Genomic DNA, 27,275 nt, shown 5'->3' on the forward strand with positions numbered 1-27,275 from the left:
GTATCAGAGCATTATAATCCAAACAGTCCACCGATTTCAAGCTATAATACGCCTTCAACCAAAAATGGGAAAATTGTCTCCATCTAACTTACATAAAGTAATCCCTGGCAAAGTATTAGATTTGCCATTAAATAAGAGCACCAGGGGACCACTGCAGTGGTGATATTGCACGGTACAAATATCCTTTAACATTAACATTAATATTAACATTATATCTAAAAGAAAATTTACAAACTCTAGGAGTATGATGGCCAATAGATCAATCATTGACTGTACTAGTTAATGGTGTACCATCAAAAGAAAAATTAAAATTGGCAACAACTAGTCAACTTAATAAAGTTAGACAAGCCCTACAATATCTCAATGAAAACAAAAATACTACAAAGATATAAACAAAAAGAGAAAACTTAAAAGAAACCTTTCAAATAATTCAAGATTCACCACCAACTGGCCAGTTTGAACATGTAGATCATGCTACTGCAGTCAACGTTTTAGAACAGTATACAATTCACCCAGTAACTCCAAAGATACCATAGAAGATGCATTAGAAACATATCAGATGCATTAAGCCAAAGGATCCCCAATGAGCATATGGGAAAAAAGTGTAGAAGCACATTCTTTTCCTTTACTCTTTCCCATAGGAAAAGGAGGAAGATATGATCAAAGATCCATACAAATTACTCCATCAGAATTTCGCTCTTTACAAAAGTTTTCTGGAGACCCCAGATTCAGACAAAATGTAGAATACATTTTCCACCTCCTGTTCGAAAGTGAACTAGCAACTCTAAGTTATGGAATTGCAAACACATTAGAAACAGGCTCTTATTTTATAAAACATGTCTGCTTCCCAACTGTTTTTAGAGATAAAGACAAAGATAAAGCTTTGCAGTCAAGTATCACAAATATTTTGGCAAACATGTGTGGTACAAAAGAATACTGCTTGTGGTGTCACACTGAGGCACATTGTATGCTAAGGAACCGAGGCATCCCCACATGGCTTGTTATTTTTTGTTGTGCAAAATATGCATGGGAAGACTTGCATTACGTTTTACACACTGCAAACCAAAATAAAGAGGGAAGAGATATACAAACACCAGGAGATTGCTGTTCTCTGGACCCTGTCAATGTAACAAGGTACTTTCACCATCGCTTCATTGCCATGCTGCACTTCATTTGCAATAAAACTACCTCTCCACTCGGAGAAGTGGAACACTTCTTTTGGAGAAAAGAATATCAATCCAGAGGAGCACCACACATCCACATGCTTTTGTGGGTAAAAGATGCTCAAATGTTTGGCCATGACAGTGATGCCACTGTTTTGCAGTTTATTGAAAAATGCATTACCTGTGACATCCCTTCAGAAATCACACATAGTGACCTACATACCCAAATCGTACGCTTCCAAAAACATGAGTGTGGCAAATACTGCTGATGTAGATATAAAAACAAAGGTAAACGCAACATCAAATGTTGATTTGTCTTCCCTAGACCAGTTTGCAAAAAAGTAAATAGCTTGATGTCTTCTGATAGATGCAGTTTAAAAGTCAAATCCCCTAAAAACACATACAACCTTAAAAGGTATTAAGCATGCAAGCACATCAATTATTGCATTGCAATTATTGCCCTCTTGTGGAATGTAAATATAGACATACAATACATTGCAGAAAATTCTACTGCAGTTGCAAGATATGCCACAGCCTATATCACCAAAATTGAGAAAACAGAGCTATAGGACCTCAGGAATGACAAATTATCGGACAAAACACTGTCAAAACAATTCCACAACTTCAGTATAAAAATACTCTGCCATAGAGAATGCGGGTGCTATGAAGCTGCAGACTGTTTAACTGGTACAGCTGTATATGGCAAATCTGAACACATTGCCTGGCTTAACCTTGGTCCAGCTCCTTCTCAAAAATAATACTAAAATCCTACCAAGAGATAGAAACAATAGCCACAGAAGATCCCAACAGCCAGGACATTTAAACAAAAAAAAAAAACAAGTTGATTGACACATACTACCCAAACAGAAGTACTGCTTTGGAAAACATGTGCCTGTATGACATAGCCCAAAACTACTCCTACAAAAACAATGTAACACCAGATGAGACAACTAGCAAATATTCAGTTTCAGCCTGTGAAGGAGGCCAGGTAGAACTTACCAAACCCAGACTAATTTATCATATAACGTTATTATTTAAATCTCTGCAACATAGAAAACTTTATAACATGGCCCTACTGCAACTTTTCAAACCTTGGAGAAAAGAAGAAGAATGATTAAGTGACCTATTTTTTCAAAGCAAATGAAAGCAGTTTAACAAATTACAATTTCAAACAAAACAAAGAAATGTTGGACAAGGAACACCAGCAAGAGGACGAAATTGAAGCTCCTCTAGATAAAGACACTCCCGAGGGCAGCCAACGTTCCCTTTTAGCAAGCCAAAAACCACTTGGAGAATGAACCATTTTAAATGAAGAACAAAAAGCGATGACTTAAGTAGAAAATACTATGGATCTATCTAATAAATCTGAAGGGTTGTCAGTGCTCAAATCACAGTGAACTGAAGGACAACTCACCATTTATCTAGAAGTCACTGAAGAAATTGAACATGGTTTTAAACATGAAACTACCACTTGTAGCTGTAAACATTTTACACCTCTGCTCCTCTATGTAAGTGGTGAAGCTGGTTCTGATATTGATATTGATATTGATATTTTATTTGTATCGCGCTCAAACACGAGTGTTTCAGAGCGTGACGAGACAGGGGAGGGGTATAAGGGAGAACAGAAACAATGATCTTATTAGGCACAGTGACATTGAGAATGTGCAGTTGCAGGGGAGAGGGAGGGGGGAGTGCAGGAGGGAAGGTGAGAAGTGGAAAGTGCTAATCAAGGGAAATATATAACAACAATGTGGTAGTGGAGCCAGCAAGTGGCAAGTGCTAGGTTTAAGGTGCAGACAGAGGGTGTCTGATAAGTGCAGAGCAGAAAAACGGGCACTGTAGGGTTATAGATACAAACCTAGGTACAAGGGTTGCCAGGAGGCAGTGCAGGTGCGTGGCAGGGTGAGTAACTATCTTGGCCCAAAACCATAGGGTAACCAGGTGCATGATGCCAAAGCAGAACAGATCAACAGGGTAGAAGAGAAGTGAAGGCAGAAGCAAAGAGGAAGTTCTTGGGGTGCTTCCAGAACTGGAGATGGTTCTACTCAAGTTTGAGGGTGGCATGGAGGCTGTTCCAGATGGAAGCCCCAGCCAAAGACAGAGATCTAACCCCAGCTCATTTCTTTGAGAAACGACTGACCCTGAGGGAGCTGGAGGTGGAGGAGCGAAGAGCTCCAGAAGAAAGGTGTTTATGGAGGGAAAGATGAAGGAATTTTCGACCCAGAAGGGCTTGCTGACAATGCAACGGTCTTGCATGTAATCTTTGCAGCCACTGGGAGCGTTTGTAAAGAGATGGCACTTAATACTCAATAAGTGCTCGCTCGACCTAATACTTTTAACCATTGAGGAATTGGCACACTCCTTAACTACACTGAATGAGGGCATTGAGGGACTGAAAACCACATTGAGCAAAGTATTCATGGTGGATAAACTGAAACAAATTCTCGAGGAGACAAATCAAAAGTTGGCAAGTTACAAACAAGAGCTTGAGATCAAAAAAATCAGGAAATTCAGACGCGACACACAAGACTATGGGCCTCATTACAACTCAGGCGTTAAGGGTTAATGCCGTTGTTAACCCTTAACGCCTGATTCTGATTTTAACGGCTGCTTTTAGAGATATACGTTGCTTGTGAGGCTCTAGATTTCACGATCAAGCATTCTATGGACTACTGTCCGCCGCCCGATTTTAAATACATTAGATTGAATGGAGATTAATGTTTAATGTTTTGTGATTCTTCATGAGGTTGCCTCATGTCCCTAAATATGAGTATCACATATTTACTTTAGGGTTTCTGCCGTACTGTGCGTGGCCACATCCCAGTCTCCAGTGATCTTCACCAGAAGACTGGGTGAGTGCAGGGATGTCACTTCCCATTACATTTTGCTACTTCTGAGTGAGTAGTTTTTTACAGTACTAAAACCACTTACCTTGGCTATTTTTTCCTCTCTTGTTCCATTGATAGGTCATTTTCTGGACCTTACCAGCCTGCTGGGATAGGTTAGTACCATGAGCCTCCCCTTACCCTACTTTTAGCCTCTCTCTATTCAAACAATTATTACAATGAAGGTTTGTTTGAATTTCCCACAGGATCAGAATTAAGGAAATTGCTACTTTTCATGGCTCACCATGTATAGGAACAGAGAAGCCCCTACCCTGAAGATGGATCTTTGATCCGAAACGCGTTGGTTACTTGTTACAACCTTGAAGGGTTTCCCTGGAGGGAGTTATCCGCTCTAAGAGACAATTGTATTCCTATGTTCACTTCTTGTTTGATGTTTTGATATATTTTTAAAAAAAGAAGAATCATGTTGATATCTGCTATCTGTTGTTTATTATATTAATTTTGTTTAAAATTACAGAATTAAAGGGAAGAGATTCTCTAACATTTGTGTTGGGGACTGGTTCTAGTGAATGAGATACACTGTTCAGTAAAGCTTATAAAATAACCTTTGATATTCAGCAAGAATTTGAATGAATGTACAAATACAAATTTAAGCCTTTATATGCTAAAGCCTTATTCAGACATTCACGTATCAACATTGGGTCCTGTATGCAATCAGGAGTGCATTTGGGCCTACTGGGTAGTAATACACAGTTCTGTTTCTTGACAATTTCTCGTCCCAAGTGGCCTTGTGACTTCAGCCTGCCTGCACCTGAAACAACAACTAGAGATCCATTTAATTTCAAGAGACTGATATCTGGAAATGTGTTATATATTATAGATAAATTAATAACTGGCTGTGCACCCTGCACCTCTATTTTAGCCAATGAAGAGATGTCAGGTCTGGAGGGATACAAGTTTTGCAGTCTTGTTCTGGATGAATTGCAAAGGGTGGAGAGTAGAAGCAGGAAGATTTAGAAAGAGTCTGTTACAGTGATCCAACCTAGAGAGAACCACGGCTCGAGAGACAGTGAGCTTCTGGGGGAAGGAGAGGAATGGCAGAATACCTCTGAGGAGGTGAAGTTGGAAGTTTGACTTTTTGCGATATCAGAGATGTGGACAGAAAAGGAAAGCGTGGAGTCAAAGATGACCTTGAGGTTCTTAGCCTCGCAGGTGCGGGTTGGGGGCAAGGGAGGCTGGCTAAAGGGTGACAGGAAAGGAGGCCGAGGGTTTTCCAATGAGGAGTATCTCAGTCTTGCTGGCATTCAGGCAGAAATCATTAGCAGCACACCACTCTTGAATGGCAGAGAGGCAATCAGAGATGAGAGAAAGAGAAGAGTTGTCCGAGGGAAGCCTGAAAATGAGTTAAGTGTCATCCCCATAGCACTGAAAATTGGAGCAGAAAACAGCAATGCGATGGGTTAGAGTTGCCAGCTATTGGATGAAAAGCCATGGTGAAAGATTAGACCCCTGGGGAACACCACAGGTAAGAGGGAGAACAAAGAAAGGAAGGACCCAAGTTGGACCTGGGAGTGTCAATCAGAGAGGAAAGAGGTCAGCCAGGCCAGAGCCTGATTAGTGAAACCCCAGTTGTCACGGAGACAGTTGAGCAGGATGGTATTGTTGACTGTGTCGAAGACAGAAGAGACATCAAGTAGGATGAGGACAGAGGGGATGTTAGAGTCAAGGTTAGAGAGCAAATCTTCACAGATGTTCAGGGGAGCAGTTTCTGTGTTTCTGGCATGGTCATGGAGACAGCCAACAGAATCAGAGTGAAGATTAAGCTGCAAGATGGCCAGCATTTCCAGGAGTTTGCCCAGGAAGGGAGTGATAGAGATCGGGCAATAATTTGCCAGGCAGGAAGGGTCAGCTGTGTTTTTTTTGAGAAGAGGGTACACAAGAAAATGTTTCAGAGGGGAAGGTAAGAATCCCAAGGTGAAGGAGAAGTTGCAGAAATCGGCCAGGGCAGGAGCAAGGGTGTCAATGTGGATTCTGAAACAAATGGAAGTGCTCCTAATAAATGAAGTAAGCATGGTTTCCAAACTCACGTTGGCTTTAATTCATCTCAGAACGCAAGAAGTCTTAAAAACCAACTACAAAGATCTCCCAATGATACAGTTACAAAAACAAAGAACAACTGCTGCTCCATCGAATAATTCAACCACAAAACTGTCTAGACCAAAATCAAGTGCACATCCATCAGAATACAAAGGGACAAATGTCTCTTTTCAAAAACCAACTGCAGGCCCATCAAAGAAACACAGCTTGCCGGTCCATTTATTTAAATTCAGCAACACGACTGGAGTAAATTGCTATAAAAATGTAGCAATCAACATTCTCCTACAATTGCCACCAATTGTTCACAAAATTTACTTAAACAGCTCAGGCCAGCTGTGTTTGAAAATGCTAATCCTTCATCCTTCATAGAAATGCCGCAAATAATCCTGACAGCACCTACAGTGTCTCAGGTATAAAGCAAGAATTGGACTAATGTGCAGGAATAGTTAAATTCACCATAAATACACAGGAAAATCCAGACAAATTCCCAATGCATGTACTACAAGTAATGGAAACCAAACACATTGCAATGCATCAAATCTTCCAGGTTTTATACACATGGAAACATACATGCACTCTCTGCAACCATGTTTCACAAGAGTGCATACCTAATGAACGATGTGTGTATGTATCCATACAAAATTCTTAATCTATTCCATTTCACCATCTTCTGCAGAATGCATATTATGCCCTTTTTTATTTCTTTTATTTTTATTGTTGTTTTGGTTATTTAGCAATACATTCTAACAAAATATCATTCATAACAATCATCAAAAAATCAAATTTATATAAAACACAGATTACAAATCACAAATTTCACAATTTTAAAAAACCATAAGCCCCAATTAAAACTTGGTATAATATTTCAGTAATTCATAGTAGTTATATCTAATTTTAGAAATGTAGAGTTTCTAAATCATCAAATACAAAAGTTTTCAAAATGTTCTTAAAAACGATTTCCCAAATTCAGTAAGGTTTGGGCAGGCTAATATATAGTACCTTACAGTTTCATTTTGGCCCATTTCATTACAAAACCTATAAGACATTTGATCCACAGGTAACACACCATTTCTCACCAAAATTTGTTTGGTGAGAATTATATTAAAACAAAAACCTTAAAAAATGATATTATCTGTTTATCTGGATTGCTAGTTAGTTAATGGGCCACAATACCCAATTTTTTATAATCATCACGTAAATGGATGAGGGAAGGATATTGATGCATAGATTCCATGGTAATTGCCCAATCATAATAAAACAACCATTATTTAACTTTCATAGGATTTTCTTTTAATTCTGATACTGTGCAACAGATTTTCACCAATAAATTTTGGGAAAGATCTTGCAAAACCTTAATTTTGCCAATACCATTTTCTCTCATGATGTTATGGAGTTCAACAAATAAGCAGTCCTCCGTAGCGCATACCATTTTCCTAAACAGGGATAAGATATGATATGATATTTAATTTGATCTGCCACTGTGTGCAGGCTTTTAATGAGACAGAGGCCAGTTTGTATCTAATTACAATGATAGGAATTGATTTCAGAAGCTGCAACGTTATCTGCCATATTATGGCTTCAAGTGTTCCCAAATAATTGAGAATTCTAAGAGAGTAACGTTCAATTCCATATAAAGGTTTGGGAACAATCTTGCCATATTGATAATGTACCTAATCTTGCATCAACCCATACCAGTTGATTCGTAAATTTGACGGTCCTCTTCCTCATCCACAAATGTAGTTCAGCTATTGCTGTTGTTGATGTCATTTTGAGGCTGAAATAGATTAGAGAACGGGTTTCTTCCACAGGGTCACTATTCAACCTCCAGGTGAATTTAATACCACAACCCATATTGATGAACCTCATGACCTTTGACTTTACAGTATTAAGCATTAAGAAATGACTTTCGGCAAAAGACCTGAATGATATGAGATGTTATTTATAACACACTTAATACCCAGAGGTTTCTAAGCGTGGACCCGGGGATCGAACCATCTTGCTTCCAAGGCGAGCATGTTGCCCCTGAGCTATCCTCCCAAGTTAATGCGTTCAGCAGGTCCTGTAAGCTGATTGGTGTATAGTGAAAAACCATGAAGTCATCTGCAGAAGACAACCAATACAGTTTCAAACTGTGCCGCTTCGGAGATATAAAACTGGCTAGTTTCAAATAATTCTTAATGTCTGAGATATACAATTTGAACAGGCAGTGACCCAGAATTGTCCAAACAAACTTGTAGATTAGAATCGGCATAGTCACCACTAATCAGTTTTAGCAAACCTCCCAGTATTCCTCACTGGTGAAGATTTACCCACAGAAGATTACGATCCACCGCATCGAAGGCTGATGATAAGTCTATAGAGTTTGATTTTTACCAGCACGAGCTGTTTCCTGAATGCAGTTTACATTGAATCCATTCAGGGAGGTGCCCATGTTGCGCCAAAAAACAATTTGCCATGTCTCAAACCTCTTAATTTCTTTAATTTTTCCAAATGCACTAATAACATTGTGGCAAAAACTTTGCTATCCTCATCAAGGATCCATATCGGTCTCTAATTACGAGGTTCAGTTCTGTCCCCATTCTTAAAAATTGGAACAATATATGCTGTTCTCCACAAAATGGGATAACTATTGGTCACTATTATTTTGTAAGAGGTATGTAAGTGTTGGGGCCCAGAGAATTTTTTAACAAAAAGTTTGATAAACCGTTCAGCCCACGTGCACGAGAAGTACTGATTCTGTTAATCACCTCCCCAACATCTGCAATCTAAATTTCCGTCCTCCCATTACTCAATCAACACCTTTGCACTAGAATTTTGGAGTTAGAAAACACTGAATTAAAATGTGATACCCAGCAGAATTCCGATTCTTCATTAATCAATGTATTGTTTACAGAGTGATCAACACTATCAATCAACTGACAAAAGAATTTAGAGTTCTTATTCCTTAGGACACTCAACATGTGTTCGCATCCAATTGAACCCTATTTGCTTTAGTTTGATTCTGCCAATTCTTATATGATTGTCATACTTATTTAACCCTAATCATCTTTTGTTCCAAGGTACATACTTTAAGCTTCCTTATCCACCTAATATTACGTCTCATTTCTCGCTTTTGCAGGAATACTTTGTTGTTGTATATATGGCAATGACCTTGTGTGAACTGTATTTTATTATTTCAATAGATCTTACTGGATCCTAATAATGTAGTTATAAAATTATCAAAGTTGTTTGAGTTAAAGGTATTCAGTCTCCAATCATCCATAGTGTTCTCCAACACTTGAGAAAGCTGATTATTTACTTAGTGGCCTATTGGGAATTCCAACTAATTCAGGTTCCTGAAGAATTAATTGTTAGGCCACTAAGAAAACTGATATCTTTAACTGGTGACCCTACTACTATATCAAATTGGGCCTCCAAAATAGAATGGTTGCTGCCTACGGTCCAAATAACTTCAAAGGTTAAGCACTTAGTAAAAATCAATTAATGGAAGTAGATGTATCATTGGACCACATATTAGGTTGGAGATGATAATCAAAAATGTGGAACTCAATTAACTCAAACCTAATTCCCTCAACCCCTTCCACCATCTATATATTTCACTACCAGCCCCACCCTCCAACAAATTACCCTTCATTACAATACACTTTAAATATGCCACCACAGTTCTTTTTACTTGAACACCTCTTGTAAAATCCTATACAATTACAATACACCAACATTACCACCAAATCTAACAAATGCCTACATAATATTACTTTGCCCCAAATGTACTCACTAAACTATAGTACAATAAACAGTTAGAATACACCAACTTGTATATAACTACATATAAAATGTAGTGCTACAATAGTACTTTTAAAACCCAAACAGTTAGAAGATGTCAACAAGTATCTAACTACTTCTGAAATACCCTTCATTGTAATACACTTCAAACATACCATCACAGTTATTCATATTACAAAACCTTTCGTAAAGTTAAATATAGAGCATGCCAACAGCTGTCTAACTACTTTAAACATTCCCTTAATTATAACACACTTCAAACAGACATACTATTACACTTACATCATTATAATTGCTTGTTTGTAATCCTCTATGGATATTTTTTCCCAATAATCCAATGATTATTTCATGGCCATATAACAACAGTGTAGCACACACTAATGTTGTACCAAACATAGTACATAGCATGCACTGTTATGAGAGTCAAAAAAGTAAATGTATACATAAAATGGTATGCAATTAAAGCTTTTAAACTACCCTGTTTAACATATTATACAGTGTTTTTTGTTCACAAAAAAAAGAACCACACATTCCAGCTTTATTGCTGTATGGAACTAAGTAACCATACCAAGTACTATCCTATTTGTTATCTTCACAAAGAAACAAATACATATTCCATAAGCACTATCCTCGATTGAACTACACTCATAAATATCACATACACTTCAATTATATCATTACACCATATTACAAATGCTGTATATTCTTCCCTACAGTACCTATAATCACTATATGCATATTACTATACTATATGTTGCCAGTGACCAGCTCCTTGGTCACATATGGCCATGCCCCCATGAATCTAGCCACTGGCCACAACCACCACAATAGAATTAAACCAGATAACAAATACACATTGTACACCTTCAAATAACAAGACTCGCCCTGAACCCAAACGTGAACGCGGACCTGGTGGCACCAGCACACATTTGTTTCACCTACAAAACACCTCCATGTCAACTTTATTCCACTCCCCCACTCTTTCTAAGCCCTCTTTGACCACCGAAATCCTGAAATGTGTTTTCCAGACTTTTTCTCACCATGCTGTTTGTGGTCAGCAGAGATGTCCTTGGACTCAGTGGCACCTGCAAGCCCTTTTTTTACACCTATAGAAACAGCAACATATCAACCTAATTCCACTCCCCCACCTTTTCCTCCCTCTTTCGGCTACCAAATAACCCCAAATGTGTTTTCAACACTTTTTGCTCGCTGCTTTATCCATGGACACCAGTGGTTGTCCGCGGATTCAACATTGCAACCGTTCCCAAAAATATGATGCAGTTCATGTTTTTCACCATCTATTCAGCATGCACGTACAATGTCTGTGGACATCACCCAAGACTCTGATTGGTTCAGGGGTTTCCTCAGAACCCGAATCAGGAATTGAGTTTGCGAATCGGACCCAGATATCACAATTTTTTGTACCAACATTTTGGCCATCATTAAAAATACCTTCTGGATGGATTTACACCAAATTTAGTAAAGCACACTTTCAGGAGCAAGCTAGCACTACTAGCTCAAATCTGGTAAAAATCTGTGCAGCGGTTTGGGTTGTAGGTATGAGCACATTTCTTTTTCATTGCATTTATGAATATGTCCACACATTTATGGGCAGGGGGGATTTCAACCCATATAACTTTGCCCCCACTGGACAAAACCGCACCAAACTTCACCAATATGGGTTCAGCTTTTTTGTATAAAATAAAGGTGCATTTTGGAAACATTGACCTTTGATCTTCATATTTGTCAAATATACCTGTGATAACAGGGTTCTACGCTTGAATCACTAATTGCTTAATGCACACTGTGCTTTGTTTTAATTTTACTTTGCACAACATTTACTCTAACATTAAATGTTTGTATTAATGAACTACATATTCAGATTTGGACAGTGTTCAAACGTGGATATGGGAATTGATTGGCTGCAGAATCAGTAACTTCAATGGGTTTGAAGGTGCACCTGAAGATAATGTTTCCTGTCCCTGTGCATAATTCTAGCAGGGTCTTTGTGTAAGGTTGGCAATGTGCATGCTCTTTTCCAAATGCACAGATATCCTAGGAGAAGAATGCCTATTGGTTTATTAGCATTGCTAGTACTATTATAATACACCAGAAATGTGACATTTACATAGATTTTTATATTTTAGCACACATTCCGCATTTGGCATCTTTATGCAACTGGGCGGTTACCTCCGATAACCAACCTGATGAGAGATCTAGCCAATCAGATAGCTCGAAAGGCAGGCAGCATCTACATGTATGAGCCAACATTCCGAGCAGTCTGTGTGAACTTGGTCTATTTCCTTTTTTTCTTTTATTTTTTATGTAAAAGGTCCTTAGCACCAGAGTGCCAGCCATGTGAGTGCTCATGGGGATATAACACTGAGCAACAAGGGTATCCCTACATATTATCCCCACCAAAAATATTGCTATAGGTTGTTTGTCTCGCCATAGGTGATATTTTTGGGAGGGATAATTTGTGGGAGCGGGGGTTGCAGGGGTTTGCCCTGTACATTTAAAAATAATGTGGGGGTTGCTGGCGTGTCCCGCAGGGTCCATGGCTCAATATTGGCGCAGAATTATGGCAATATTTTTGTATCACGATTTTTTTGTGGGGATATTAACACATGGAACCACAGCAAGCCGACCAGGCTAGTAACGATACTGCTTCCCTTGTAAAGGGACCCTCACTTTGCTCTTGTCCTTGACTGGGGTAGCAGGCCATTCCTGATAGGGTCGGCACATTGCTTTGGTCATATTGTCTCAGTGCATATACACCAAGAATTCCCCCCTTGACAAAACAGGAAGTGGCATCACATATCATTGTTCCTAAGTACACTATGAAAAATATGATTACGATATCACTATAATGTGATGTACATTTTATACAAGAATGGATTGGCATATGTATTGTTAAGATCAGTGTGTATAGACCCATATTACCAAATTACTGTGGATGCATGGCCAAATGATAATGAGGTGTTATTATATAGCACTTACGCTTAAGCGCCTTATATAGAAAAAATGTACACCCAATATCACCCAACCTGTGTTGGTACGCATTTATCACCCTCAGAATGATGAAAGGCTGAGTGGCGGTGTTTAAGAACAGATTAGATCAGTGACTCACCCCCTGAAGTGTGCCTGAAATAAACCTTTCATGAGTCTAGAAATTATTGTATAGAATTCTAGAAAGACAAATTATCTGGTATTCCCATTCTTTCTTATTTAGGGTCAGTGCTGAAAGTGTTATACTTGTGGCACCCCTGTTCTTTTTTTTGTTATTTTTTGTTTTGTTTACTAGGCTTGCACAAGAAAGCCAGCCACTCCAGAAGAGCCACATGGTGCTGGCCACAGCACAGGAGCTTGCATAAAAAAAAACTAAAAAAAAAACGTTTTTCCAATTTTTTAGGGGTAGCAAGGGAGACCCAGGGGTAGCAAGGAAGACCTCAGAGGTCGCAGTTGCGACCTCTGGCGACCCCTAAATGACGTCCCTACTGCAGAGCACAGTACAGTTTGGTGAGGCATGTGGTGCACCTGCTCAACTGTGCTCACCACCTGCGCTCTATTACAGGGATGCTTGCCACATAGAAAACAGGGACTGCCTCTTGACTCTGACTAATGCAATATAACTTAAATAAAAACACTCAGCATAAACAATGAGAACATTTTCCGAATTGAGTGTGGCCCTTAATCTGGTATCACTCTCAGTTGCTTTTGAATGAGCTGGTCTTTTAGCGCCCTTGTGACTTTCAGTGATGCAAAATGTTGGCTGGACCATAACACCTCTTCTGTCCAACACTTCCAATAACTCCCTGCTCCAGTGAAGCACTGGGAGCAAGGCCAACCTGTCCATTTCACTGCTCACCCGGTTAAAAGGGATTGCTTTGTGCAATCTCGTTGCCCGAGTTTTACACCCAAGGAGGAATCAAGGGCACCCACCGAGCGGGGAGACAAACAGCATATTGTTACAGCACATGGGCAAGGGTGGACTGGGAACTAAAAGAGGCCCTGGAAATAATTACTGGGGACCAAAAGAGGCCCTGGAAATAATGTTCAAAGTGGCCCCATATGACACATTTTCAGCAAGCCCAATGTTTTTCCTATGAGACAATTTGGAACTACAAAACAAAGGAGGCCCAGGATGCAGAGGCCCACCGGGAAATCTCCAGGGTTCCCGATAGGCCAGTCCACCCCTGCACATGGGACATCCGGCTTAGGTTGGACAGATCTCAGTGAATGGGTCCATGCAGCTTAGAAAAGGGCCTGGTTGGGAATTCATAGAAATACACCAGCAGCTAGCTAAAAGGCATTGATTTACAAACTCAAACATACCCTAGATAAGCTAAAACAAAGCAATTTACCAAATTGACAGCACCGTTCATTGATGGGTAAATACTGCTATTCAACAATTGCAAACACGCAGCCACACGAGGCAAAATGCATATGCACAGAAACATAATGCCCCGGCAAATAACGTTACAATATCAGCGATTTGAATGTGCAAGGAGGCAAAAATATGATGTCTGCGTAGCTGGAAAAATAATCTCCATGCAAGATATACATCTCCCTTTCACGCTTCCCTACACAAGAATCTGTGGGGATTTTGCGATTCATGAATCATACATATAAGCGTAGTAAGCAGTACAGCCTGGAAAATAAACATATAAAATGCACGCCTCTCGGCCAATAAGGATGGGAGTAATTAATTCCGCGGATGGCCAATTGCAGAAGTAGTGACACAAGGCAGTTAATAGCTTGAGGGAAATGGGAGAGACGATTGCCTGAGATCACCAAGGCTATTTTTAAGCCCATGCTTAGGCCGAGCACGATTAAGCTATTTCAATGTAAAGCGCGCATACAGCTCTCTTCAAACAGATCTTACACTGGCAAGTCTTAATAATGTGTTTGTATTATTCAGGATGCTGCGGAGGGGAAATGCAGCCCGCTGCGCTCACCAGCTCGAAGCGCAGTGGCAACCGGCCCTGCATTGTCTGAGTGCAGTGGTGGAGACTGCGGCTTAAAGCCACTGGATATTTTTTTTAAGCTCCTGTGTAGCGAATCAGACATGCATAACATGACAATATTATTCACAAATGCCTATCCCGCTAACCACCATTAAATATATTTGAAGCTTTCTGTGTCGAGATTTTCAGTGGAAATTGGGGTGTACAACACCATGCAAACAGGTTGGACTGGCCTATAGGGAACTCTGGAGATTTCCCGGTAGGCCCCTGCACCCGGGACCTCTTTTAGGTTGTTACCTGTTTGTTTCCAAATGTTCCCATAGGAAAGGTGTTGGACTTGAACATATGTAATTTTGGGCCACTATGAACATTATTTGAAGGGACTCTTTTGATTCCAAGTCCACCCCTGCATGCTAAGGGCAGTGGAAGGGTTAAAAGATGCTTCTGACTGTGCGCCAAATCGCCTTGCTTAAACACGTTTGAAAAGAAATATCATATTGTGCAAACGGATGTGATTACCTGACTGTTTTTTTTTTAATAACCCTTGCATCATGTCTGCTATGTTTGTACTGCATATGAAGGGCTGCCATCACTGCTGGCTTTCTTGTCTTGCCTTTGGTTACGTCCCCAAAAATGCCAGTGTCCATCTCCTACTTTGCCTGCACCCACTAAACATGCAAAGAAGGCACAATAGGAATGAATGCTTCTCATTCATGCCAGGCTAGCCGTCCTTGGCAGCGTGGACACGTAATGGGCAGCTCTTTGAACCTCCCCGAGCCCTTGTCATTGACACAGGGGTGCTGGAAATTAGAATTGACATTGTAGCCTAAGGGGTGCTGGAAATTAGAATTGATATTGTATCCTAAGGGGTGCTGGAAATTAAAATTGATATTGTATCCTAACTCCTATCATTACAAAGCGTTAAATTACCAGAAAAGAAGAGCAATGACAAGTATATCCTGTGCTCTTCTTTGTAGTCCCAGCGCCGTGTCACATTTCACCTCCCCGATGGCTCGCAGGAAAGCTGCAGTGACAGTGGCCTAGGAGACCACGAGCCCGTGGGCTGTGGAACCCTGATCTCACACCCTCTCCCTCTGGTTCAGCCACAGGACGAATTCTACGAGCAGGCCTCACCGGACAAGAGGACTGAAGCGGACGGCAACTCAGACCCCAACTCGGGTGAGTCTTCTTCCCTAAGAACGTTTTCATTGTTTGTTGATCAATGTCTCTGCCTGGCTGCCAATGCAGTCTCCTCATATTGAAATGCTTGTCCGTATTTCATAGATGTGTATGTGATATACCCATATGTAACCCCTTAAATGCTGCGCTATGATACATCTCAATGCAAATTGGACGAAAACACACACCCATAGCACGTGTGCAACACGTAGAGCGTGGTGCGTAAAGTATGTATCCACTATGTGTCCACCTACCTGTTTAGTGCAGAGAGATGCATGACCAAACGAGAGAGCCTGCCATCGATAACCCAGATTCAGATCCTGAAGGCCATCCTAAGGTCTGGTATATCTAAAGGAAGAGCAAATCCAGGACATTGGGAGTCATGTGTGGCCAGGAGGAACACAGCAGGTGCATTAGTAGAGCCCTTTCACCCCCAGAGGAGTATCTTGGCACTACTGACAGATAACAGACGTTTAATGTCACCCAACATATCAACCTCAGTAGGATGACGAGTTTAGTGGACCTGCAAGGATTCAAACTTGTGACCTTGAGGTGAAACACAAGCTCCTGCAGTGGGTCCATTAGCCCACTGAGCAACAGACCAGATATGCTGGGTAGAGTGAGTTCAGAGATGCTTACTTATTAATCCAAAAACTGGAGCTGTCTTGACACATCTGAAGTTTCTGTTGCTTCGATATAGATGAACAGGCTGAGCTTACACGCTGATCAAACATACTCTGTTGTAGATTGACTAGCAGAAAGTCTGGGCTGGTGGCGGGTTCATATTTCGAATATGTCATCACTAATTTCGTCATGTTCGTTCTCATAAGATACATTTTCACCTGGGAGAGGTGTGTCCACGTTGTCGTCGGCGAAATGTTCGGTTTCCAGGGGGTGTTCTGCATATCCTTATCACATATGTCTCCTAATTATTCAGTGTCTCTGTAAATTAGTTTACTTGCGGATTTCATGGCCAAGGGATGTTTTCTAATTCGTGAAGACAGGCAGTAGAATGAATTCCATCCCTTTGCAGACAGAGTTGTGAACAAGGGGCAGATGTGTTGACATTTTATTTGCTCTGCAGTATGCTATGTGTGCATGTCACATTACATTAAATGTGTAATTGTTGAAATGATAAGTATCGAAGCCTTTAGGCTGAGAGTGTTCAATTCAGAATGCATCTGCAACACGTGTAACCGGCTATGAAATGCAATTCATGAAGTTATGTAAATGAATGTTATATTATAAGGCGGTGGTCACTGCCCTATAGTGAAAGTGAGTCAGACACCCTTCGGAAACCTTGAAAAATGAATTATTTTAACTCATGCAATGGATTTGATAGAAATTGTGAATATAATTAGGTAGGAAAGCTTGCCCCGCCACTTCCACCCACCTCCCCTAGACTGCACATTTTGGGAATGATTTGTTAAAAAATGAAAAAGTTGTTAAGAAAACAAAACACAACAATGCAGTTGCGGCCTAATCCTCATTGATTTTACCGTAGACAATAAAGGATCATTTTTGGCAGACAGCACAGCTCAAACTGCTGTACGGATTGGTACCCAGGTGCGAAACAACTCGGCCGAGGAAGCGTTGACTTGATGCCTTTTTATGGTTTGGGATTATTCTGTCCAGTAGATTTTTAAATATTTCTTGGAGAAGGGGTGTCCTCTTCTCCAAAATAGATTGCAATAACTCTGGTAAATTGCCAAGAAACCAGTTGTTTATAAATGTTACAGCCACCAACATTTTTTTTCTCGATGCAAGAGATAGATTGCGGCTGTAGCCAAGGGTATTGGAAAAGGAAATGCAGAAAAAAGCCATTTGCAGGTAAAAAACATGCAAATGCCATCAGGCTATAGGTGGGGTGTGGGGGCCAAGAGGACACCAAGTGAAATTTAGGAGTTGCAGAGGATCTAGGGACTGAGTTTGCACCAAGAAGCTTTTCTGTAGGCCCGGCATCAGCAAGAAAAGCTGCAAATAGCCGACACTTCAGAGCAAATGGTTTTACCGAAACAACAAGTGTGGTGGGTGAATGGGAGAGGGCAGGAGAGGTCAGCAGGCCATCATGGGTGTGGGTGGAGTAGACATGAAGGAGGGTGGCAATTGATGAGAGCCTAGGGGGGACAGGAAAGCATTTTTGGGTTTTGCCATTTTTACCGATAACCACCAGAATAATGTCTACAGATAACCAAGGCAATCTGTAATCCTGCACCTGGGGCTAAAAAAATAAAAAAATAAAAAAAAAATATATATATATATATATATATATATATATATATTACAGCTACAATGATGCCAGGGGTCAAATATCAGAGACTATAGCCATCCAGGACTCCGATACATGCAGTACCCGGGACTGACTTTGCTTAGCGTCAAAGCAAGGAAGCAGCCGTTTTGGGGTTGGCCCCTTCCTCCCTTTAAAGCTAAGCAGCGTAGGGTTGGTTACTTCATGGATGGGAGTCCCAGATGCCTTTTGTGCACCTTTTATACTTTGCCAGAGTATGTATTGTTCATTACTTTTTTTAAAGTCCAAAGCTATTTTGTCTTACGGAATTTCTTCTAAGGGGACGGTAAGGTCAACTGAACTACATTTGTGTATTTCACTTTAAAATATATGTTCACTTACTGAGTGTACATTCATGGTTGCCTGCTTTGAATTTTCACTATGGGGGCCGAAGTACCTGGAAATTTGTTATTCTTGCAGTCAGTCATTTTATTTTCTTTTTTCAGCACTGCTTAAATGCCATTAGTTGGGGTCATGCGATGTATCACAACTGTCAACAAGAGAAAAGCCATAAAAGAAGGGTCTTGTAGCACACTGCTTAACCAAACTGTGTGATCCTTGGCAAATAATTTAATCTCACTGTGCATTGCCTAAATAAATGGTGAGACCTCAAAGCCTGCAATCTTTTATACATAACAATACCACTATCAAAACAGGTCAAAATCAGTCTGTGATTAATGAACATGTTTGAGCGATGGGTTTTTAAATATAGAGTGGGGACGGCCAAGTGCTCTCCCCACTGGCTATGGCCAAAGGCCATGGCTAGGGGTCTGTTAGTGTTTTAAATGGACAGTGAGATCGGTGTTAGGCCACACCCACTGGCCATAGTGGTCCGGTAGTGTTGTAAAATATACAGTGGGCATGGCAGAAGGCTGTGCCCACAGGACATCGATGAAGGCCATGGCTAGTGGACTGGTCATGTTTTAAAATGGATAGTGGGCATGTCCAAAGTCTGTGCCCACTGGCCATGGACAAAGACCATGGGTAGTGAGTTGTTGGGGAGTGTTCTAAAATATACAGTGGGTACAGACAAAGGCTGTGGCTAAATCTATGGAAAAACAAATCCCTTGAAATTCAAGTAAACAACTTTGGTTGCATGGACATTACGGTGAGAACTTAATGCAACAAAACCCCTGAAATTCTGCTAAAGCCACCTTAAATTCTCACCACCTGTTGTGAAGCTTATGACCACTATGATGACAACACAGATGATATCACTGATAAGATCACTGGTGATATCACTAATTACATCATCTATGACACCACTGATGAAATATCTGATTACATATCGACATTAACTGGTTACAGCAAGTGACCACAGCCTTCGGTTGTGCCCTTTGCATATTTTACCACATTAAGGGTCCACAGGTCATGGCCAGTGGCCACAGCAATCGGCTGTGCCCACTGTCTATTTTCCAACTGTAACCAAACGCTAGACATGGGCTTTATCCATTCCCGCTTATATTTTACTGCATGGCCACTAGCCATGGCCTTCAGCCACTGCCCCTTTCTGTTGAATCAGTAAGAAATATGTTTTAATGGGCTAGCACTGATGAGTATAACTCACACTGAAATGGGGACACTTTAGAGTAGCACCTCTACATTTATTAGCATTTACACAAATACCTGTGAGCATGATGTCAGACTGACATAGTGGCATTAGCAAAACATTATAAGATTGAGTTCTGGATAGCTAAATTAGTTAAGCCCCGTCAGAGTGAAAAAGCATGCATTGTTCTCTCAACGTAATAATAAATGATGTATGATCATTAAGGGGCAATTTTCTAATTTTGAGGACCATGACGAGGGAGGTGTGAACTGGGAATGGTCTGACAGCTCCCACTGTCTTTGCTTTCTGCTGAAAGGTTGTTGAACCCCAAAACCTAAAACTGAAATAACGTCTTCTAGGTATTGTTCGCAACAGAGTCACAACGCATTCACATCATGCATGGATCATGATGTCACAGATGACATTGCATATGACTTATGAAATGGGCCAAATTGCCGCCATCTACGCATTCTTGAGCACACAATACTCGTCTTTGCGTTTGTTCAGACCAAATTCAATGGCATCTGTGTAGGAAGCCCATGGTTCGTTCTCCAATAGTGGGAGGGGGGTACGACCCAAAAATTTGATAAATAGGCTCATTTTATGGACTAAATGGGCAAATATGGACACCGTATTTGCATACACAACTGAGAAATCTTTGCAGAGTGGCAAAGCACTGCAAATGGGAATGTGGCATAGTCTTCAAAGACACAAAGGGAAATGTCTGCAAAAAGTATTGACATGGAATAGTGACAAGGCAATTATAATGTAAACATATCCATATTCATTAATGATGTGTAATAGACTTCAAAGATAATCACATTGACAATTTAAACATATGTGCAACATTATTATTATTATTATTATTGTTATTGTTATAATAATAATAATAATAATAATAAGAATAATAATAATAATAATAATAATAATAATAATAATAATAATATAATCATATTATTACTATAATTGTTATTATTATACAATTATTATTAGGGTATTAATTGAGACCAGACCTAGCTTTAGGAAGCAATTTACCAATTCGCAATCATAGAGGGAAGAACATGTTGAGGGAAGCAGAGAAACAAGGTTGCAGAGAGCTAACAGGGGAGGTGGAGGGCAGGCAGTTTGCTAGGAAAGGATCTATAGGCATTCAAGGCAGATCACCCAGTGTCATGTAGGGTGGGTAATGGAGGGTGTGTGGACCTAGGTGTTAGAGAGGAGTCCTTCATTGAAGTGAAAAGTCTTAAGTTCCTTCTGGAACTGTAGAAGATTGAGGATGAGTCTGATGTTGATGGAGAAGTGGTTCCAGAGTTTTGGGGTGTGGACAGAGAAGGCCTGTCTGTTTTATTTTCCCTTCATGCACCAGCGGAGTACAAGTCTGAACATTTCCTTATTTCCAGTGGACCGTAGAACTCTGGAGATGCTGAGCTTCTCAGTGGGGTAGCCTTGGGACGTCAAGTGATAGCCTTGTTGATGATGAAGCAGGATTTGAAGATGATACAGGTATGAAACGGGAGCCAGTGCACTTCGATGAGGGTTGGGTTATCTGGCACATTTGATGATTACTTTAAAGAGACATGTTCCAGCATGCAGGACACATCTCAGGGGTGCAAAGGTAGTCACCAGAAAGCCTTCCAAAAGAGCATTGCCACCATCCAGGTGGGAGAGAACCAAGGCCTGGACAGCAGAACACCAGGGGAAATGCCTGAGCTCTGTACAGGCATTACATACAATGACTCCCAGAACAATAACAGCAACGGTAATTCTGCTGTGGTAAGTGCACCGAAAATGGCTGGAAAATCAGCGCTTTTACCTCCAGCTCAGAGTTGGAGAGGTATCCCCCAAATGTCCCCAAAACTTGTGATTGGGTGGTGTGGTAATGTGGCGGTAACGCTATTACTGATGGGGGTGCTAAACAAAGTGTTTTCCTTCCAACAACGGGATGCGTTCAGGGAAATGCGTGCAGGGAAAATCATTTACCAACATGGCCTCCATGGAAAGGGAAGGCGGGTCTCCATACAGAGCCCATCTTCCCTTTCCATGGCAGCCATTGTGAGCAATGAGAAAGGTGCGGCCGCAATAATGTAAGTTTGCTGGTAGGAGGGATTAAAAAGACAAAAAAAGGGACCAGGGTTGGGGTGGGGGAAGATGGCAGTGGGGGGAGCCGGCAGTCATACGGCTTGGAACACTGACTTACACCGGCAGTTCAAGCCTGTGTTCCTAGCCACCTGATTGGATGGTGTTAGGGAGAATTCTCAGAAATGTGTTAATTCCCTCCACCTTAGAGACCCCCAGCCACTTTGCTGGATTTTGAGGACTTGATTTTTTTAACCTGGAGAGAGTGTGACCCTTTTTCCCCATTCTCCCATGCATTTTAATGTGATTTTATACACTGTTTCTTTTGGTTATGGAGTCTAATCACCTCCACAGGCATCAGCTTTTACAATTGTGACACAAACCACCTTCAGTGCAGTGTTACAGGGAAGTCTTTCACATTTCCCCAGGTATAAAAACCTTCTCTGGGATCAACTACTCTTTCCCAGAGCAGTAAAAGTGAAATTGACTTTACTTAGCATTGTAACTTTCTAGACCCAGCAGACGATATCTTACAGTAGAGTGCTGGAGGGGTTACTTAGTATCCCCTCTGTCTAACTTCTTATGTAGCATACTATATGTTACCCTCTCCTCAATTGACTGGCTGGTGGCAGTGGTTTTGTTTTGAACTACCTTGGTTTGCATTTACCATGACCGTTCCCGGCTCTAGTAAATTATCGCGGAAGCCATCTTTTTTAAAATGGCGTCCACCATCTTAGCTAAAATGGTGCCTTGTCTTCTTTTTCACCAGATCTTTGTCGGAAGGTCCTTCTAGAGAGTTTCTCTGTGCGCCAAACCAGGTTTGGTCTCTTTGTTCATTCACCTTTGGCAGGCTTTAGGAATGAAACCTGCCTCTGGCTCCGGATTGTCAGGGGTAGGCAGGAAGTGAGGGAGGTGCCCAAACCTGCTGTGCTTAGTCTCCGAGGAGACCCAAAAGCACTCTGTGCTGATTGGCTGGCTGACTGTCCGGCAAGAACAGCCACTCTGCTGGGTGAGTGACAGCTAGGCTGGAATGAATGGGAGAGAACTGAAAAAAGGTGAGTCTTTTGGCTTGGAAGGCAGAGTCGCACACTGGATGAAGGAACCGAAGAAGAGCTTGAAGAGGATGCCTGCTGCAACTCCTGGACTGTTGGTTTGCCCGGTGGAGCCCTGCAGCAGTGACTACTTGCCAAGTTTGCATCGACAGAGAAGCCCCGGCAAGGTCGACTTCTCCCTTTGAGTTGGTGGGACTAATCAACTCTAAAGTAAGTCACCTGGACATCCATTTCAGAGCTAGTGGATTTTCCTCAGAGTTGCTGCAGGAAAACAAATAGCCAGGGAGAGGAACAACAGATTGTATGCGTTACCTTTAAGCTGGCCTAAAGCTTTTGGAAGATCCTCCAGACTCCCAAGAAGCAGTACTGACTGAGCCTGACCCCCCTCAGCCAAGTGCGGGACCTCAGAAGCCAGGAAAGTCCACCTTGACAACCAGGAACCGCGCTTGTTGCTATTTGCTGTACCGCAAGGAGCTGAAATGCGAAACAGCCACTGAAAGTGAAGTTGGCTGGTTGCCAGTTTTGACAGTCCAAGTGCAGTGCAGGAGTCACCCGACGTCCTCCCTCTTGTCCCCACAACTGAGGCCCAGGAACAGTGAGATCTGCAGAGCTGCACAGGAACAGAGGTCATCAGCTGCATCTTTCTTCTTTACCAAGGTACTGTAAAATAGGTCTAAGAGAACTTACCTCTTACTGTAGAAGTGCTTGTAACTTCCACAACTCACAAGTCTAATCAGCGTGTGGCCCTAGATTTGATTCTTCTTTTCATCAAAGACTCCTGAGAACTTGTGGAAAGACTTTTCCATTTACTTACTTGAAGTGCTGCATCCTATACAAAGACGTTTGCCTATTGACTTTGGCTTACCCTATTGAATTGTATGACTCTTCTAATTGCTATCTGAAAGTATTTGCACTGCTTATGAATATTTGTAATGTCTTGTGTTCTAATAACCTTTGCCTTTTACCAACTTTTTTAAGAATGTTCTGAATGCCAACATTAAGATATTAATGTCCCCAGCACCCTTGTTACTGAAGTCAACTGTGGGTCTAGGTTGTGTCTGTGGGCCATCCCAAAAGGGTCTTGTCTGATTCAGAAACTCAGAGTGTACAGTATTGAAGTGTGTTTGTGTGTTACCAGTATGTTGCTCCCTTCCGAAGAAGGCTTTATAGCTGACTGATAAATAAATAAATAATTGTTTATGCAAGCAACCTTGAGTGTAAGAGGTTATTTGAATACCTGTAACTGGAAATCTTTGTGTAACTCCACTACTGCTCACATTTCCCCTCTTGAGATAAGCCTGGCTGCTCAACACACTACCAAAACGGTGTAATACAAGTTTATACCAAAGGTTGTGTTGCCTGTACCTGTAGTCATAGTTGCTTGTAGTGTTCCCAGAGGGTACTGCCTTCAACCTTTGCATAACAGCTGGCTCCCACCTGCCGGGTGGTAATGGATCATCTGATATCATGGAACTTTCACCTGCTAGCCAGAGGAGGGTTCCATGATGAACAGTTGAGAGTGGCCAGGCTGGAGTAAGGATGGATGACCGGTGACTGTCTAATGATAGCAACTTCTGTATGCTGTAACTTACTGACGAGAGGACTACCTATGAACTTGCTGTACTTAATAAACAGCCCTGCATGACCATGAGGCTACATGTCATCATTGCATGCAATCTTTGAAATATGATAAATCCCATTGAAAAAAGCTTTATAAATCAGGCCATAATAATGTTTCTATAACTGTCATATAAACACCCCCCCCAAACACACGCACACATATATATATACTGAAATACCTTATTTTATTTCTGCTGTAATTAATATTTATGTTGTGGAGTTTTTAGAAACTTCCAATTGAATGGCACCCTTTTCTGAGAAGAAACGTGTGACTTTGAAGGCCGTTGTTAGGTTGGAGTTAAGGATATTTTGTTCTGAACTAAAATATGCTAATTCCTCAATTCGGAATACTAAAATATGTCATTAATTTGTCGTAAAATGGCACTGTTATGAAACAGGCATTGTAATCTCCTGTCTTGACGAAGGGATGGAAAAGTATCCAGCACACACAAATGGTTCGCTCAGGTTTTATTTAAATTTTATTATAAGATAACCTTCAAGTAAAATATATGTTTTTGCCCTGTCAATATGATGTAGGATTTACTTTGTTATGAACTTATAGCCATACTCATAGTCATGAATTCAGTTAATAGGTTTGGTGACGCATCCATGGATTTTGTCAAAATTTCCCAGGGGAAGCCACCCCTTTTGGGATTAGAGATGTGAGCCTGCTCCACTTATCACCCCCTAGGGGACAGGCAAACAGGATCCGACTGGGCTTGACCCCCCTCTGAAGACAGGACATCAATGAATAGGAAAACTATCACACTCCCTTTGGTTGTGTTTGTTACATGCAGACTCAGAGGTATAACAATTTACCGGACATCCCACTGATGGCTGGTATGTTTTCTGACCCCTTTCAGTAAACGATTGCTTACGCAGTGCAGAGAATCAGACAAAGTCTCACCCCCTCGCTACATTGACGATAAAAGGCGGACATCTGTGAAAGATAGAAATTCCCAAGTCTGCGACGCTACAGAGTTCAAATACACTCTGTGATTGAGTAAAAAGAGACCTTCTTCCAGAAGGGCTAATGGAAGGTGGTGCACACTCGCTGGGTGTGTTGGGTGACAGAGTAGAAAGCACCGCAGGACAGCCCACTCCATTACCAGAAGTCGGACCGCACAAGGCTGGTCACAGAGGTTCTCCCACGGCAAACTATGTGTGAGAAGCATCTCAGCAGAACGCTGAGATGCCAGACCAAAGAAACCAGCTGACCTGAGGTGGGAGAGGAGCCACAGCTCCAACAGACATGGGACCACTGGTCGGAGCCAGAGAACAGAGACCACATTGATTGAGAGAGACGCCTATCCGCAGCAAAACCGGCAGCTGAGGCAAGGTAAGCGGTTATTCCCTTGAGGGACATAAAGGACAAAAATCCCACTGAGACCCCAGGGTGGGAAAAAGAGAAGCAGTCAGGCCCAGAGTGGGCCCTCTGTAAAGAGACCCCAAGAGGGGGTGTGGAACTCCATGAGGATGTGTGCAAGGCCGAGAGGGGCAGAGAAAGAAGCAACCCCATGAGGAGTTCTTAAATGCTAAGAAGGGGCTGAGCGGAAAGCAACCCCACTGAAGGAGCCCTACGGAGTGTCTGTTGCTTTGTTTTGTTGAACTGTGTTACGGGCGAGAAGCAGTGAGAAACAGACTGACGAGCCCCTTTTGAACCTTTTATTTTTCTTTAGTTTAGGAACTTTCCTCATAGGGATAACACAGGTTTTGGGCACTTCAATAAATTGATTGCTCATTCGGACTTACCACAGTTCATTTAATTAAAACAACACATCTGCAACTGAGCAAATTAGCCGATAACTTGAGCTTCTCAGATTAGTTCCTGTGAACGTAAATACCTTATTCACAAAGCCTAAAACTGGAACAAATGTGAGATATGTGTTCTTGGTTAAGATGCTCATGTGCAAATTGTTGAATTCCAATTTCTGCTTGAGCATCTCATATCATATTTATTCATGTTACCTTTAACCTTACTCAGGCTAAAGCAGGAACACATCTTTGAGCTTTTTGGAGCATCTTTTAGATGCTCATGTGGAAATTATTGTGGATCTCATTTGCACATGAGCATTTTGGAGATGCTACAGGCATCTCAAGATTTGCTCATGTCTTAGGCTTTGTGAATCTGGTATATTGTTGTTTCTGCATATCTCAGATGCTCAAACAATCTACAAGTTGGCACCATTTTAGCTCTTTGAGAAGCAGGCCCATAATCTATATTGTCCTTCAGCGGGCCTCATTACCATTTGGCCGGTGTTGAATTAACATGCTGGTATTAACATATACAGGCAAAGACTGAGTGCCAGCATCAGATCTTCCATTTGCCAGTATACTGGCGGATTTACCGCTAGGATACCAGGGAAAATTGTAATGAGCCACTAGTCTCAAACTTCTCTCTGACCAAATAGTACTATAGACAGAATGGTTGGATTGTACACGCAAATCATGATGGAGGATTCCAAGTAAATTCCTGATGCTTTTGCCCAGTATTAACTTGGAATTCCACCTTCTTGCCTGGCTCAGTAAGCGCATGCATTTTTAGCTCTTATGCTCATGGTGTCACACCTTGCTATTTTGCCTAGCAACGTAACGGCTGTGATTACTCCGGGCCTGCCCATTTCAATGCAGTATCTGGCAGTCATTAGACATGTCC

At 41.3% G+C, this 27,275-nt stretch overlaps 1 protein-coding gene across 1 annotated transcript in view; it reads left to right on the plus strand.

Annotated features, from left to right (window-relative positions):
* Positions 1 to 5,459: 5,459 nt before the first annotated feature.
* Positions 5,460 to 27,275, plus strand: part of LOC138528045 (protocadherin-9-like) — a 1,594,414-nt gene continuing 1,572,598 nt past the window's right edge. Inside the window, exons 1-2 of the mRNA XM_069639479.1 lie at positions 5,460 to 5,534; positions 15,834 to 16,035. Coding sequence (XP_069495580.1) covers positions 5,460 to 5,534; positions 15,834 to 16,035 — 277 coding nt within the window. The remainder of the gene's footprint in view (positions 5,535 to 15,833; positions 16,036 to 27,275) is intronic.

Source organism: Ambystoma mexicanum, chromosome 7q (genome assembly GCF_040938575.1).
Source record: "Ambystoma mexicanum isolate Mex_15411 chromosome 7q, UKY_AmexF1_1, whole genome shotgun sequence".
Lineage (NCBI taxonomy): Eukaryota > Metazoa > Chordata > Amphibia > Caudata > Ambystomatidae > Ambystoma > Ambystoma mexicanum.